The 18,260-nt window shown below is 39.6% G+C and overlaps 2 protein-coding genes across 2 annotated transcripts in view; one reads left to right on the forward strand and one right to left on the reverse strand.

Annotated features, from left to right (window-relative positions):
• The window catches only part of rpa2 (replication protein A2), a 38,192-nt gene extending 29,733 nt beyond the window's left edge, over positions 1-8,459 (forward strand). Inside the window, exon 9 of the mRNA XM_081389291.1 lies at positions 7,151-8,459. Coding sequence (XP_081245417.1) covers positions 7,151-7,238 — 88 coding nt within the window. The 3' untranslated portion in view covers positions 7,239-8,459. The remainder of the gene's footprint in view (positions 1-7,150) is intronic.
• Positions 7,310-18,035, reverse strand: themis2 (thymocyte selection associated family member 2). Its single transcript, XM_081389283.1, has 6 exons — positions 17,628-18,035; positions 16,307-16,447; positions 14,602-15,027; positions 10,499-11,670; positions 7,853-7,967; positions 7,310-7,715 (listed from the first exon to the last, which is right to left on the reverse strand). Exons 1-6 carry the CDS (start codon positions 17,722-17,724, stop codon positions 7,633-7,635), a joined length of 2,034 nt encoding a protein of 677 aa, XP_081245409.1. The 5' UTR covers positions 17,725-18,035; the 3' UTR covers positions 7,310-7,632.
• Between the last annotated feature and the right edge of the window lie 225 nt (positions 18,036-18,260).

Here is an 18,260-nt window from a genome sequence, read left to right on the forward strand (position 1 = left end):
TAGTAACATGAGAACGAGAAAAGATCGACACCGTTACCTTCCAAACGATCCTAAAGCTTGGATAGTGTTTTTTGTTTTTGTTTTTTCAACATTGTGAATGTCTCGGCACTGCATATTTGTTTGTATTCGGTGTATTTCACTGTGGATCATTTGGTAAATTTCGGCGCAGGTTTTGCAAACAGACTTTTACGATATGGATCTGCCAGCAAACGCCATAAAAATGGAAATGATCATGTTTATTCTAATGCCTGTTCTGTGATTTCTGATGTATAATTATTCAAGTTCAGACAGATTATCTCTCAAAATCGTTGAATACTGTTTATGCATTAGTAAATCAAGCCAGTGACTAAACAATCAACTCTTGGTAGGATAAAAATAACCTTATTTAAACTGTGATTAAATTATACACAGAGAGCAATCAAAGAATCTCGCCCAAGCTGTCAATCACACAGCACAAGTTTATCTGGACACTTGCCAAAACTCGTTATGAAATCAAAGATGCTGTTGCTGTATTTACATTGTGTTTGCAGTGTTATTTGGTGAGTATTCGTGAGAGTGCAGACATTGCGATGATGAAATCTCTTCATTCACGCCATCAACAGACTGTCTGTCATCTGCTCAATGCTCATCACTGCAACCTTTTGGGTGATGGAATAGATCTAAATATATGATCAATACTTTTCACGATTCGTTAATCTCGATAGCTGTGATCGTAAAAACGTAAATGTTTTCGAGAGAGTTCCACATGTAATACTAGCTATTTCATATACAAGCATGTCAGCTAATCACAGCAGTGGGTGTTTACACTGAAGTCTCACAGCAGCCAATCACAGCAGTGGGCGTTTACACTGAAGTCTCACAGCAGCCAATCACAGCAGTGGGTGTTTACACTGAAGTCTCACAGCAGCCAATCACAGCAGTGGGCGTTTACACTGAAGTCTCACAGCAGCCAATCACAGCAGTGGGCGTTTACACTGAAGTCTCACAGCAGCCAATCACAGCAGTGGGCGTTTATACTGAAGTCTCACAGCCAATCACAGCAGTGGATGTTTACACTGAAGTCTCACAGCAGCCAATCACAGCAGTGGGCGTTTACACTGAAGTCTCACAGCAGCCAATCACAGCAGTGGGCGTTTACACTGAAGTCTCACAGCAGCCAATCACAGCAGTGGGCGTTTACACTGAAGTCTCACAGCAGCGGGCGTTTACACTGAAGTCTCACAGCATCCAATCACAGCAGTGGGCGTTTACACTGAAGTCTCACAGCAGTGGGCGTTTACACTGAAGTCTCACAGCAGCCAATCACAGCAGTGGGCGTTTACACTGAAGTCTCACAGCAGCCAATCACAGCAGTGGGCGTTTACACTGAAGTCTCACAGCAGCCAATCACAGCAGTGGGCGTTTACACTGAAGTCTCACAGCAGCCAATCACAGCAGCGGGCGTTTACACTGAAGTCTCACAGCATCCAATCACAGCAGTGGGCGTTTACACTGAAGTCTCACAGCAGTGGGCGTTTACACTGAAGTCTCACAGCAGCCAATCACAGCATCACAGCAGTGGGCGTTTACACTGAAGTCTCACAGCAGCCAATCACAGCAGTGGGCGTTTACACTGAAGTCTCACAGCAGCCAATCACAGCAGTGGGCGTTTACACTGAAGTCTCACAGCAGCCAATCACAGCAGTGGGCGTTTACACTGAAGTCTCACAGCAGCCAATCACAGCAGTGGGCGTTTACACTGAAGTCTCACAGCAGAATCACAGAGCGGGCGTTTACACTGAAGTCTCACAGCAGCCAATCACAGCAGTGGGCGTTTACACTGAAGTCTCACAGCAGCCAATCACAGCAGTGGGCGTTTACACTGAAGTCTCACAGCAGCCAATCACAGCAGTGGGCGTTTACACTGAAGTCTCACAGCAGCCAATCACAGCAGTGGGCGTTTACACTGAAGTCTCACAGCAGCCAATCACAGCAGCGGGCGTTTACACTGAAGTCTCACAGCATCCAATCACAGCAGTGGGCGTTTACACTGAAGTCTCACAGCAGTGGGCGTTTACACTGAAGTCTCACAGCAGCCAATCACAGCAGTGGGCGTTTACACTGAAGTCTCACAGCAGTGGGCGTTTACACTGAAGTCTCACAGCAGCCAATCACAGCAGTGGGCGTTTACACTGAAGTCTCACAGCAGTGGGCGTTTACACTGAAGTCTCACAGCAGCCAATCACAGCAGTGGGCGTTTACACTGAAGTCTCACAGCAGCCAATCACAGCAGTGGGCGTTTACACTGAAGTCTCACAGCAGCCAATCACAGCAGTGGGCGTTTACACTGAAGTCTCACAGCAGCCAATCACAGCAGTGGGCGTTTACACTGAAGTCTCACAGCATCCAATCACAGCAGTGGGCGTTTACACTGAAGTCTCACAGCAGTGGGCGTTTACACTGAAGTCTCACAGCAGCCAATCACAGCAGTGGGCGTTTACACTGAAGTCTCACAGCAGCCAATCACAGCAGTGGGCGTTTACACTGAAGTCTCACAGCAGCCAATCACAGCAGTGGGCGTTTACACTGAAGTCTCACAGCAGCCAATCACAGCAGTGGGCGTTTACACTGAAGTCTCACAGCAGCCAATCACAGCAGTGGGCGTTTACACTGAAGTCTCACAGCAGCCAATCACAGCAGTGGGCGTTTACACTGAAGTCTCACAGCAGCCAATCACAGCAGTTTGCGTTTACACAAGTCTCACAACAGCCAATCACAGCAGTGGGCGTTTACACTGAGGTCTCACAGCAGCCAATCACAGCACTGGGCGTTTACACTGAAGTCTCACAGCAGCCAATCACAGCAGTGGGCGTTTACACTGAAGTCTCACTCAGACACGCCCCTTCAAACAGAGCGTTCAAATCAGAGGCTAAAATCAGGCTTGGAAAAATGCCTTTTATTTATAAATTATGACAATTTTTTATGTAAAAATCATACTAACATTATAAGTGCACCCCAGGAAACATACAATAATAAAATGATCCAGTTCAAGACCCCTTTAATGACCACAAAAGGGAACCCACTATTGATGATTTGTTTACGATGTTCATGCTTACACTTATTAAAGTAAGATTTCAAATAAATTTTCATCTCAGTGTGCTTAAGCAGAGAAGCGAATGTCCTTTTGCACGTCTTGCGGTATATTCATGCCAGAAAAACGCAAGTGTGTTCGCGTAAAGATTTGTTAGTAAATGTAAAGTGGCAAAAACGGAAATAAAACTGTGATGTGACGTTTTCTCGTATTGAGCTGTTAGCCTAGATAACAAGCTATGTGTGAAAAATCACATGAATTTTATCAACTGTAAATAAAGTACCGTTTCCAGCAGTTTACTTGTATGAGAAATTCTCATCCTAGGCCTCAAACGCACTTAAAGGGATATTTCACCTCTGGAAAGATGAATGTGTATTTAAATTGGGTCATTTATGTAGTAGAAATGTGAAATTATTTTAGAAGTTGGTGCCTTCTAGACTGAGAAAAGCCAGAAAATGTGTTTTTGGCTCATGTGGATGAAAGACAACAACTCCCAGAATGCACTTGCTTCGCTCACCCTACGAGGACACTCCCAAGCCACGCCTACCGGTTACAGAGGGCAGTATCGGAAGAAATGATACAACTAGGCTACTAGTCGACTCGAAACTGAACAGACACCATTTTATGGTGAGATCCCCCTATGGGCGGGTTGAAGACATGCGGGACGAGCTCCTCCTACTGGCTGGAGTCTCTCGCCTCTGGACAGAAAAGCCTCAGATGAGCTAAATGACCATTTTTGCGTCATCAGGGTTTTTTTTCCAGACACACAATACAGAAATCTCTCGTCTCAGGGGGACATGAGGGAGGGAAACACGGTCACTCGAAAATACTACCGGGTTTCTACTGATACAAAGCTTAATGCTAATCGGTAAAGTATCCCTTTAAGAATTTGTGCAGATCAGTAGGTCATCTGGGTATTGGTTTTATTTACTGCTTGGGTTTTCAAAAGTACTAGTAATCAAGACTCGGTACCAAGTTAATACTCTCGAACACCTTTGTTAGCCAACAGTACACAGTACAAACACAATGTAAAGAAGACATTCATTGTGCAGTATAGATGTTTGATTATAAGGCAGGGCTCCAGACTTATGCCCGTTTCACACATACTCCGTTTTCAGTGCGCATGTGGTGTGTATTTTTTTTCGCACCCATGTTAACAGGTTAGAGCTTTCACACTGCACGCGGATGCGGTCCGGCGATGCAATCCAGGTGCAGTGCGTTTACAGCAGTGCAGCGATCGTTTCCACACCGAGTCTATTTTTGCTGTGCTGCACGCGCTGAATTAAAGTGACAGCGCATGTTTCGTGGTCAAATATGAACACAGATTGACATGAAAATGTGGTATGGTAATCTCACCATAAATGCATTTAATTAAATAAAATGTAGTACGCCTAATCTCACCATAAATGTATTTAATTAAATACTACTATTTGTCACAGTCATCTTTTTACTTTAAAGGCCTGTTCACACCGGGACGAATTTCGCGCACGATATTCGCCGACGTTTAACGTCTCGTGACTAAACAAAGGGCGCCAATGTGAGTGTGCACACCGGCGCGAAAAACGCCACGCGTAAAAGCGTAATTTTTTTAAAAACGCCTCGGGTACGTTTTTTTGGTTTGACGCGCCGCGTCAAAAACTATACGGCCAATGAGATTGGCGCTTTTGTTCACGTGTCTGGAGCTTCTGAATTTACAGTAAAACACAACTTGGGGGCGCTCAAACACAAAACGGTCTTGCCAAGCACACATACGTAATGGCGAAGAAGATCTACACCAAGTAGCGTCTAAACACTGCCGGGAAGAAATAAGACGAGGAAGATGCAAGGCAAGATGAATGTAGAGCTGCTGGTCTCGTTGGTGTCGGAACATAAAGAACTATATGATAAACGAGACAGCGACTACAAAAATCTTGATAAAAGAGAACTGTTATGGAGTGGTTTCTGTTTTACATTAAGCGCCATCTAATGTCAGGGAATGAATTTGCATGTTCACTTGGCTCATCGTCAGCGAAAATTGCTTGGGTGTGAACACAAAAAACGCGTTGAAAAACGCTGGCGAATAACACGAGCCGATATTCGTCCCGGTGTGTAGGGTCCTTAAAGCAGAACTCCAGTCAATTTTAACATTGAGCTCATTTTTTTGTACATTTGGAGTGCTGTCAATACAGAGAACAACGACAAAAATCGGTGTTGCCTACACCGAGTTATTCTATTTTTAAAATTTGCAGCCTGTTGACTTCAATGGGGCAATGTTTAAACCTGCTTTTAGCCTCTTAACATCCTTGATGTGTCATTACAAGTGCACAGAAAATGTGAGTGATTCCTTCAGAGTGAACACGAGTGGATCTGACTGCAGTAGATGTGAAAGAAATGTATAAAAATTATGTTATTTAAGCCAGCGCAAATACCTGTTTACATCCTGTTTTTCGGTTAAAGTCCAAAGTAGTCGATTGCAGAGTTCACGCGCATAGGTTTAGTTACCTATGATCACGCGCGTGAACTCGGCAAAATAGTAGTGGTTATCCTATATTTGGCCTAGGCCGATATGTTTTTTATTATGAAAAACAGTAGCCTAAAGACATTTAGTATAATATAAATGCACAAAAACTGCTACCTTAAAGAGATAGTTCACCCAATTTCTGTCCCTCCATTGACAGCTACGCAACTAGCACTTTGACGCTTAAAAAAGTTCATAAAGAGATTGTAAAACTAATCCATATGAATTGAGCGGTTTAGTCCAAATTTTCTTAAGGGACTCGTTCGCTTTATATGATGAACAGATTTCATTTAGGCTTTTATTCACATTAACATTCATCAACTCACACATCAGTTGTGGTAAACAGAATCTCAAGCATGTTTGCTTGACGTGTGAGAACCAATGAGGTTCTTTCTCGTGTTATGCATCACGTTTGAGCTTCTGCACAAGGTTTGTTCTCACTCGTCAAGCAGGTTCGGTTGAACTTCTGTTTGTTTCCCTGATCAATAATATGTGAATAAAAGCCTAATTTAAATCTGTTAAATATATAAAGTAATCGAGTCTTTTTAGAAAATTTGGACTAAACTGCTCTTCATATGGATTAGTTTTATGACCTCTTTATGAACTTTTTGAAGGTTCAAAGTTTGTTGCGTAGCTGTCAATGGAGGGACAGAAATCGTCCGAGTGGATCTCTGAGCTGCTGTGAGTGGAGGCTGGGCTCATTAGCATATTCATGGATCCACATATACTAAATGAGGCAAGGGTGTCGAGTTACATTCAAGCTATTTTAAGGTATGACAAATTTTTTTTCCACTGGAAAAAACTTTTAAATATGTCGTTTAACTATATATATATATATAAACATCACAAATCTGGTTTGAAGGGTTGTAGTCATATACTGTCATATATACACTAGATAATGATATTAGCAGATATAGCATTACCTTAAATGGCTCTGAGTGCTTTTGGTGTGAACCGCTCCATTGTGTTGATGCGCTGCTCACTTTAAACTGTAGAAACTGTAAAATGCTGCTACAGTCCGGTTGGATGTTGTTGTTTTTTCAGTCCTATTTTAGAAAGCCCTTTTTTTTTAATGAATTATTTACTTAAGATCATTAATAGTATTAAAAATTAACTAATATAATTTATTTAATATTTTTAATTTTCAAATAGTTAAAAAATATCTTTTTTTGCTATGAGATCGAAATTGGTACCGAGAACCGTGTCATTTGACTGGTATTGGTACCGACTACTGAAATGTAGTGCCATGCCAACCCTAGCTTTATATACTATATACAGAAGTAGGCTTATTTAGACACAGGGTTGGTCGTTAGTGAACTTACTCATTTCCTACCAAATGCTTCACAGCTCACAATATGCAAACATTTGTCAACACCTTTTTTTTTAACACTAAACTAAAACAGTTTTGTGAGCCATCTAAAAAACACAACCCAAGTCGACATTCAAAGTGAATCAACTCCTTACTCAGAACTAAAAGAAATGAGATAAATGAAGTCTCTTATCTGTCTGCTGCACAATCAACTTGTCACGAAACTGTTGTTTTAACTGCTGTTTGATTCTCGCTTCTCTTTACCTGTTTACAGACAAATTGTGGACTTTCTCAGCAACGAGGGACACATTTTCTCCACCATTGATGAGGACCACTTCAGATCAACAGACAATGAAGCCTAATTACCTTTCTGTCACATCTGCCCATTTCTTATATATGTAGTTTTCAAGGAAAAAAATATAACCATATATTTCAGTTATTTTTGGTAATTTTTAATAAAAAGCATACACATTTACAAACGTAATTCTGTTCTTTACATTTCAGCATGTACTAAAGAATAAGCAGTACAAATGACATTGCCTAATTTACATTAAAGTGTATATTTGTTAAACCTTGCATTGGCACAACTTTGAGTATTTAGAAAGTGTATATATACGAAAAGTATTTCGTATTTGTGCTGTGGAGACTCTATATTGGCTGGTACTTTGTTTGATTTCTTGGAGTTTGTTACACTTCTTGTTATGAAGACACAGTAGCTATATTCCTTTGTTAACATGAATACAAAGTGTCCTTGTTCTAATAGAAAAGGCTTTCGTGGGGGTGGTTAAATGTGTCCTCGATAGACTCATAGTCGTGGTCAGAGTCAGAGAGTCTCCTTGCTTTTTTTTTTGGTGGAAGGAAAGAAAAGAATAGATTAAAATCTACATATTTTCTCTCCCTGGTTTTGGGTCTTTGCTGTTCAAAGATGTTAAAAATCATGAAAGTATTAAATATCTAAATGTAAAGACAAACCAACCTGCATTTCGTGCCTTCGTGGGACCTTTCACGTACATATTGGGCATACTGATGCTCTCTGCTGTTGATAGGCTTTTCCTAGGCAAGATTGGAGGGGGCTGGTCTGGAGTCTGGGACTGTCACAGGAAAAAAAAAAAGAGTCAAGTTTATAAGCCTCTGAGTCAGCTTAACAAATTAAGAAAAGAGGAACACGATGCTATTTTTCCTGTTCAGTATGCATAAGCGCATGGTTACCATACAAGACTTTATAAGGGCTGATTTATGTTTTTACCATCTTAGGAGAAAAAATGAATAGTTTACCCAAAAATGAAAACTCGATCATAATTTTCTCACCTTCATGTTGTTCCAAACATTTGCATTTTTTAATACCATTATGAATGACATGCTTTAGTTCATACAATGAAAATAAGGAAACCGAATATCTCCAATGACATAAGAGCACCGTAAAAGTGGTCAATACAATTCGTGCAATGCCTTCCCAAGCCTTATCTGAACTTTGTCTCCGTTTTTAACGGAATAGTTTAGTGAATTAATCAATGACAAGCCCGTCGCTTGCTTCATTCCTGAATGAATGATTTCCTTTGTAGTTCTTAGAACCAGCTGCAATTAAAAAAATAAAAAAAAAAAATGTGGCTTTTCTCTTTTTTTCCATCATTTCATATTTTCTAATTAAGTTGGCTTGAGAGAGCCAACTTACTGAAATCCTATTTAAACTTAATATTATTATTATTCTGAGACTAAAACAAACTAAATGGATCTCCTCCTAGAGCTTTAACTCTACATACTCCAAACTCGGCACAGACACTCAGACTGTTCTGACTCGAGTTGCTATATCTTTTCAGACTGATCGGACTTACGGTTTTCCTAAAAATGACGATCAAAACTCGGAAAAAAACATTTGAATTAAAATTGCGGAATGCTCAGGTTTTTTAAACTGCCGAACTGCCAAAAATTCAAATCTAAACTCCTTGAAACCCTAAACTAAATCAAACTGCCATTCTATATAATATAAAAGCCATTGAGACTAATTTAAACTAATAAACTCATCTATCTATCTACTTCAAACTATTTTAAACTTCAAACTACTTTAAACTTCAAACTAAATTAAATTTTAAACTAATTTAAACTTCAAACTACTAAATTTACTTCATTTAAACTTATAAACTCTACACTTATAAACTAATTAACTTATAAACTCATGAATTCATAGACTTATGAACTTTTAAACTCATACATTTATAAACTGAACTAATTTAAACTTCAAACTACTAAATTTATTTCATTTAAACTTATAAACTCTAAACTCATACACTTATAAACTAATTAACTTATAAACTCATGAATTCATAGACTTATGAACTCTTAAACTCATAAATTTATAAACTCTGAACTCTAAACTCATTTAAACTTATAAACTCGTATTATAAACTCTAAACTCATAGACTAATTTAAACTTTAAACTACTTTAAACTTCAAACTAATTTAAACTTTAAACTAATTTAAACTTAAGACTAATTTAAACTTTAAACTATTTTAAACTTCAAACTAATTTAAACTAATTTAAACTTTAATTTAAACTTCAAACTACTTTAAACTAATTTAAACTTTAATTTAAACTTCAAACTACTTTAAACTTTAAACTAATTTAAACTTTAATTTAAACTTCAAACTACTTTAAACTCCAAACTACTTCAAACTTCTTCAGACTTTCTGGTCCGGCTTTCTCAAGCCAACTTAAAGTTTGTCTCGACGAACTTTTTAATCTAGTTAAAATTTTATTAATGTAATCTTACATTAATCAATGCATTTGTAGTTGCTGTGAAAACGCACCCTTGCCCTCTGAACTGCAATAAATAGTCTATGTTAATACATCTAAATGCAGCTTTTTGCAAAGATCGAAAACATTATTCATGCCATGTGCCCTTAAAGGTACAAATGCCCCTGGGAATCAATTTAAGGGGGCGAATATCAGCCCCTAATGGAAAACTTAATTTCTGCCACTGACAAAATGTAATTATTAATTGCTTTATTACATGATTCTTTGTGTAGAAATGTCTTTCTTCGTCTATAATGCAGTGGAGATGATGCACTGACATGTTCTCAATTCTACCAAAAATGTATTCACAACAATTTTCTGTGGACATGTATGAGTAAGTAATGAATAACTAAAGTTTCTAAAAAAATAAAATAAAACATATAATCAGGTTTAATTACTGATATTGAAACTGAAAAGAGTTTTGAGACCACTCGAACACTGACAATACTGTACGGTGCTTTGTCATTTTTGGAGTTTGACATCCCCAAACACTTTCATTGTAAAGCAAAGAGCATGTTAATAATTCAGCAGAACTTTTGTTTCACAGAAAAAAAAAAGTAATATGGATTTTGGACAAGATGATCACATTTTTGGGTGAACTATTCCTTTAAATAGGATTGATTACTGTGCTTGTTAACTTGACCATGAAAGTATGTGAGCTATCGATTTTTCCGTCTCTCATCATAAACATTAACCACGGAGGGGAATTTGGCAAATGCTTTAATGGATAATCCTGTAGTAGCTTATCTGAGAATGTGACTCAGAACAAAACCATTACTGTTTGATTCCTACATTTCTACTTTAGTTGGGTGAATAAAGCTTTGTTCTTACATCGTCTGGCGGAGGTGGAGCCGGGGCCCGTTTACCCTTTGTCTGATGAAGCGAGAGGTCGTCCAGTTGTGTGGTCACATTGCTCTTTACATCTGGTAATACATTTTTAGGCTTGGGGGACTTCTTAGGTGGTTTTGAATTGGATGGTTTGCGCTTTGGTGGACGAGGAGGAGGTTCCTCATTTTTGCTTATGAGTTTGTGATATTCATAGTAGAATTTCTCGGTCACCTCAGTGACCGTCTCTATATTAAGTTCTGGGGGTTCATCACTGGACCATGGCAGATTATCAGAGGTGAAACAGAGAGACATTTGTAACCAACGTACTGGCAACTCAAAACACAAATTTGGTTTATTGAATAGGCTTGCCAATACTATGGTCTCTGTGAAAGTCTCCTCAAGCTTAAGTGCTGTTAACCCCATTAGGGGATCTTTCTCTAGGTCTTTATCCCGAGTCACCACTTTGACATCCAGGGGCATAGAGCTCTTCATTAAATCAGTTAGCTTATACTTCTTGTTGTCTGAAAGCTTTTCCACAAAGTGACCTGCCATAAACAGTGGCAGAGAGATTTCCTCACTGTCGTCGTCTTCCTCATCTTCATCATCCTCGTCGTCCACTTCCATAGTCCGTTTACAAATTAGACTTTCTACTTTCTGAGCAGCTCCAGATTTATCCTTGAGTCCATCCATCCTCAACACTTCTAGCTGCTCGCCAACGCTGAGCGCAGGAATTCCCTCTTCCTCTTCCGCCTCGGAGTGCCGAGTCACGCTAACTTTCAAACCTGGAGACTGAGAGGATGCCAAGTATAGCTCGTACACTGATCCGAATTCCCGGGCCCTTCTTCTCATTCGTCCACCATACCTCTCTGAGATGAAGTAGAACTGTTTCCCCTTCCTTCCCTTTGGAGTCGAGGCTAATATGAATGTTGTGTGGCCACACTCATGCAACACGAGTTGCCTTCCACTTTGCAGTTCTTTGAACCAGCTGCTATTAAAAAACGGATCGCCTTCTGGGCTATCAAGGATCTCTGCCATAGTGGGGAAGGACTCCTTTGACTGACTTGCAACTTCAGTCAGTGATAGCGGAGTTATGAACACTAAATCCTGTAAGTTTTCTGTCACGTCCTGGACATCCACTTCCAGGCTGGAGGGGAACTTGACCACGTTCTTCCTCACTAAATGTAAAAATCATTAACAATCATTTATTCCAGGACCATTTTCATGTATCAAGCCTGTATGACTAGGGTTCCCAAATCTGCTCCTGGAGGGCCAATGTCTCAGAGTTTAGATCCAACTTGCCCAAACTCACATGCCTAAATGTTTCTAGTGATCCTCAAGACCTTGCTTGGCTGGTTCAGGTGTTTTAATAAGGATTGGAGCTAAACTTTGCAGCACTGTGGCCCTCCAGGAGGAGGATTGGACACCCCTGCTCCCTTCCACTCCTGGAGGAGTCCAGCTCAACACACCAGCCTGTAGTTTTCAGGTAAAGCCAAAGTCCTTGAGTAGCTGGCTCTAATGTGTTAGATTAGGTAGGCGATGGAAGGTGGACCTCCAGGAGCAGGATTGAGTGACAGCTGATTGCCTTTTTCCACCAACATGGTGGTTCTCATTAGGGGCTTTCGCACCGGAGGAACCTTTTCATAGTTCCTAGAACTATTGGCTGAAGTACCAGGATTTTGGCGCATCCGCACTGCAGAAACTAGGAACGGTTTTAGTTCTAGGAACTCCTTTTGGAGGAGCTAATTTAGCTCCTACTTCAGAGTCGGGTCTAAACCTGCGCTATAGGAACTGCAAGTGACGTTAGTGACGCTGATTGGCCGAACACATGCAAAACACCAGCACCCGCCATTTTTTAAAAAGCTGTGTAAACACAGATTATAGCCTATATATTTACTCCAGAAACTAACTCTACGAACATGGGAAACAGTGATAGACGGACCTCTTAACCTTTACGACAAGGAGAAAATCCAACTTTGAGGGGACCAAGAGAAACATGATTATATGTATTTCTGCTCAGCTAGCAACACTGGACATCAACCACACGGCAAACGCTACTAACTTTTCATATACTGTCTACTTTCTATGTATAACAGTTCTATCCAATAATGTATTAGACACAGGACTGTTAGACAGATCGTAAACTAGTGAACACAGAGAATGCGAGCGCTGTGTGCTCAGGCTCTGGCGTTCTCAGCGCCATCAAAATAAAAGTCACAACAACAATTGCGGCTTATGTCGCTTCAGAGTTCCTACTAGCGGTGCGAATGCAAACAGGAAAATGTTCCTAAGGGTTAGCTCTCGGTGTCTAGTTCCTAGAACTAGCCGGTGCAAAAGCCCTTATTGGTGTTGGGCTATTTGCAAACCCCTCTTGGAACCGGCCAATGTTTCCACTAACGTGCCAATCAGTGATGTACAGGAATTGATCACATTAATACATTTATTATTATTTCCTTAGACTTTATGAGTGCTTCAGTTTTGAGTACATGTATTAGCCTCAAAAATAATGTAATGAAATTACAAAATGCTTTTGATGCAACGTTGAAAGATATAACTAAATGAATTGCAACTCATTTTCAGTTCAGACTGCTTCATTGATTATAATCAAAGGGAGGAAAGAGGAACTTGAATTGGGTAATATCAGAATCTCAAAAACTGCTTGCCTAATCCACATTTAAAGAACACATTGCAAAATCACCAATAACAACACAGAAAAATCTGACATGCACTATCCCATAAATATTTATCCTCAATTAGCAAGTACTGGAAGTCCAGCCAATAGTGCAACTTTTTCTATGGGTTTCTTTTTCGGAGCTTCTTAAAAGATTGGCTCTTTTTTAATAAGATAGAATTTGTGCATGCTGAATTTTCTCCCATTCATATTAATGAGTGAATTATCTTGGTAGTTATAGTGTTTGTTTTAATGCAAGGAATCTGGTTTGTGTAATCTAGTTATTTTTGCTTCATTCTTGCTAGATTCAGGTTGCGGCTTTTTAGAAAAAGTTTAGTGCGGATTTCCAGTCTGAGACGCTTGCAGTTCCTTATTTGAGACCAGAAGGTTTTGTGGGTAAGTGCAGAGCCATTTTTTCTGGCCCACAACTACCTTTCCTGTAGTGGGAGGATGACGTATTTTTGTATGCTAAAACCTGGAAATGAGTTTTGATTTTGGCACTTCTGCTGCTATTGCCCTGAAGTCAATGAGCTTTTGGTTAAATGCCTGAAATAAGGTTCAAGGATGTTTTCACGTTTTATTCTATGACTATACTATAAAATGTATCAGTAATACCCCTTCCTCCTCTTTCACAGACAGGGCTTAGATTAAGCCAGTAGTAGACCTTAGTTAAATTAGGACATTCAATTATCTTTTATAAATGTGACTTAGAGTAAAAAAAAAAAAACATTACTGGTGTGCATCTTGAGACAAAACAATGGTGCTGATATATTTTAAGATATCTCAGTGCAAGTTGCTTTCAGTTAAAACAGCTGAAACGTTCATTTTAGTCTGCATGCATTTAGCTTAACCCTTGTCTGTGAAACCAGGCCCTTGTGATTTTTTTAAAGGTTTTATTTGTCTTGAAAATGCAGTTGCTATCAAGTGTCTAAATGGGACTACAGAGGTTGACAGGAACATTAAAGCCATCAGAATTGGACACTATAACGTAGTTGAAACAGCATTTATCATAACATGAATTTTGTTGGAATCGTAATCAGGTGCTAAAGAGAGTACCTATTAAAAGCAATTTGAGCCAATGGGATCGCTTGGAGTCCTAAAGGAGACACCGGCCTACAAAAATATGTCAAAACTGCAGCACTCTGTGTTCTGGACAGTTACATATCTGGCTTTGGCACCAGCACCATGTCAGAGGAAAAAGGACTTGATAAAGATTTCAGTAACACTTTATTTTACAGTGTCTTTGTTACGTATGTTACATGTACTTACCATAGTAATAACAGTAAATTATGCATAATTACATGCAAATATCCCTCAACCAAATCCTAATCCTACCCCTATAGTAAGTACATGTCGCTTATTATTACACTGTAACAATGACACCTTAGAATAAAGTGTAACCAAGATTTCTAAAGTAAAGTAACACTGTTGTACTTACTATGCATAATGGCGCTAATTTCATACACCGGGCTGAAAACCATCAAGGCGCCACAGTTCTTCATGTTTGTGCTGCGGAAGCGCCGGCAGCTCAGCCTGGCCGATGACATGATTTCCTGTAGAGTGAAACCACGGTCACTTTCGGACTCGTAAAACTCTCCTTTGAGGGATAGAGGAAGGAGTATCTCTGCAGACGCCTTGTTCTGCCCCAGCACATGACAGCGTGCAAGTCTTTCTCCATCGTCAGCCGCCTCCACTGAAAGCAGGGTCAACTCTTTTCCTGCGGGAACCGTGAAGTTTTCTATGGTCAACTCCTCTCTGCTTGTGAAGATGAAGGAGCCACAGGCGTCCACTCCAACAGGACACAGACCCACAATTTCCTCTATTGTATTGTACGGGAGGTCCTCAGCGACGAGTCTGAACTGGCCTAGAGAGATTCACAGTGTGGGAAAATCAATAAACTTGCCCTAACTTTTGGTTTAGAAATGAATTCCCAATAGGACAACAGCCACCTTGAGCTTAAGTTGAAGAACTAGCATCATGACTTATTCATGGAGAGACAAGTGTGGGTATCTGTAGGTTGGAGTAATTGACGTGCCGAAAGGTCTTACAGTTGACCTATTGGTAAGCCCCTCCCCTCGAACGCAGATGAGCCAATGGCAGTTGAGTATCAGTTGCACGGGGAACTCGGACATCTTTAGGTTTCAGCGCCATAGAGAAACACTGGAAGATCCGAAGCTCTCACCGGTTTGATGGTGTTTATGCTACAAAAATGATAAAACGATGTGCCTGGGGTACTTGTAACACTGATTGCAGGTATCCTGAGAGGATGGGCAATGGGATTTATTTTATTCCATTTTCTAAACCCACACAAGACGGAGCAAAATGTCTGCTTTGGATTAAGCAGTGTATTAATCCAAAGATGTGGGCGCATTAACCTGGTTCCCTAAGGATTCAACCCCAATCCCAATGAAGACGAAAACGTTCATTTTCTGGTTCATACTTCCATTAAGTTGCTATTAAAGTTAGTGACTCCATGCTAACGTACAAACCTAAATAGCTAACTGTTCTGTAGTCTTGTACAGACTGGTCTACAATTCAGTGCCTCTATATATTAAACTGGTTAAATGTAAATTAATTTCATTTTACCCTGCGGTACATGAACAGTGTTGATCCTGGATGTTGTCATCTACGACCGCAACATGAGGTTTCTCCCGTTTGCATTGAGATCTGTAAACCCTCGCTTCCAAATTAATTTTGTTACCCACCATATTTATTTTAAAATCTTCTATATATCCCTCCATGGCATATTTAAGCCCCACATGAATGCTCCTCGACCAGAGATGGTCCTTCTGTGTCCATAACTGATCTAAACATCATGTGGCTTTTGTCATACTGACAGCTGTCATTGAATGAGTTAGCAACTCCATTTGTTTGTCTGAGTTTGAAACAGTAACTAAGGGGGGCGGGGCTTACCGATAGGTCAATTGCTTGAGAAATTTCCTGTTAGGGTTTAGTTTCTGTTGTTCGGCACATTACCCACCATTACTCTGACCTACAGCTATCCCTGTCTCCATGAATCCTGTCCCAGTTTACCTCTAATCATTTGGGCTGTTATTCACTGTATATGCTGATGTGTTGAATAATACAGGAAGTTATTTAAATCAACTCTAGTTTGTGTGTATTGCTGTTGTTTAGAGGTTCACCTGAATAGTCAGTAGGCAATTCATATGAAGATCCAGTGTCAATCTCCTCACAAGACACAGACAGGAGCTGTAAGCCAATGATCTTCACCAAATCTCCAGTAGATAAACACACTTCACTTCCCGAAAGCTCATATATGGACCCTGAAAATAACACATCATCATGTCCTATTTGCATAACCATCTGCGTTCATTTTAAAAGTTTACTCCGACAACATTTGATCGCATTAAAACAAAGTCAAACATGGCGTAGGGAGTTGTTACATTGAATTCTGAAAGTAAATCCCTTACGTGGTATTGATTATATTTTATTTTTGAAGGCCTATTTATTTCATTTTTAATATTGTACTTCACTCAAATATATTATCTTTATTTAAAGCAGTGGATTTCAACTTTTGCAACCCAAAAATCTGTTGCAGCAGGGGAAAACAAACTATTCAAATCAAACAATTCAGTGTATAATTAGGTTAGGGATATAAACAGGCTTATCTTTTAAAAGTGAAGAGAAAACACTCATTTCTTGTTGTTGATGTCAAAGGCCTCTAATCAATCTCAATATTTTAGTGCAAATATATCTGTCGCTTGAGAAGCCTAACAGGCAGATGCCAACCAGGACGGGTCGTGAGACATGCCCTCATTTTCAAAACCAAGATTTTAATTTTTGTATAACAAACTACTTTTGATTTCACCATTTGACCTAAATTCTGACAAACAGAAACTGCTGGCAACCGCTGATTTAATGCATGATTTATGCAGTCATGAGCAATCTTCAGTTGATTTGAGTTCCCCCTTTATATAAACAATCGTTATAGGCTATTGTTTTTTTGATGCAATGCAGACAATACTAAACCAGATTCAGTCACATATTTACTCGTAGTGAAGGGCACAACGTAAACCACTTTGATGGGGGAAAAAAAGTGTCATGTCCTGTTTGTGGTCGAAGGGACCTCACAGCCATTTTAATAAAACCAGACCTGTGTGAAGTGTGAACATAAAATTTTAATTTGATGGCACGCCTGGCAAATGTCAAATCACTTCTGTTTGCGATAAAACATGCTGTGAATTCATGTTTTCGTGTGCAATGGGACCAAAACTTAAAAACAATAAAATCAATTCCAAAGATAACATTATTGTTCCTTATTTTTACAAAAGGATGATGGTTAAAATATACAAAACTGGAATAATTAACAATTACAATGCAAAATACATTTACTGACATGGAAACCCTTAACAAAACTCTGAACGAAGAACCGTAGGATTTAGCATATTGCTTTGAAAAAGTGTCATCCAGAATATGCAGAGAAGATAAAAGCATGAAACGTACCCTGGAAATAAACCCCAGAGCAGACCTGCAGGATGCGGGGCAGAGACTGCTGATCCAGACAGTTGATGAAGACTCGCAAGGACTGGAGGTCTCCCATCTCTCACGGCAGACAGTCACACACTGCGCTTATCTGCTGTTTCACACACTGACTCTATAGTCAAGAGAGAGGAAGTCTCAAAAGTGAGTCACCCAGAAACCACAAACACCATAGTGAACTGCATACATCCTTTTTATTTTAATATTTTTAGTTAATGTTTTATTTAAATAGATACATTTCGATTTAATGTATTTTATTATGCTTGTATACTTTGTTTCAATATATAATAACTGCATTAACAATAAATGTGTCTGCAGTTTCAATTGTGTGAGAGCAATTCTTGTCATCCTGTCTTTACAACGCTTGCAACTATCTCCCGGAATTACAAATCCTTTTATGGCGAAGGCTTAGCTCATGAATATTAATTGAGTAATGCTGATTTTGATTGGTTCACCTCCCTAAAAGGGCGTTCACACCATAGAGATGAATACGTAGATTCAAAATTCGACCACTCTAGGCACGTCAGTGCGTCCGCCATCTTGCAACGGTCAGCATGTGGTCACTCACAGTAACAATCAATAATCCCACAATACTGC

Source organism: Scardinius erythrophthalmus, assembly GCF_964197995.2.
Source record: "Scardinius erythrophthalmus genome assembly, chromosome: 16".
Lineage (NCBI taxonomy): Eukaryota > Metazoa > Chordata > Actinopteri > Cypriniformes > Leuciscidae > Scardinius > Scardinius erythrophthalmus.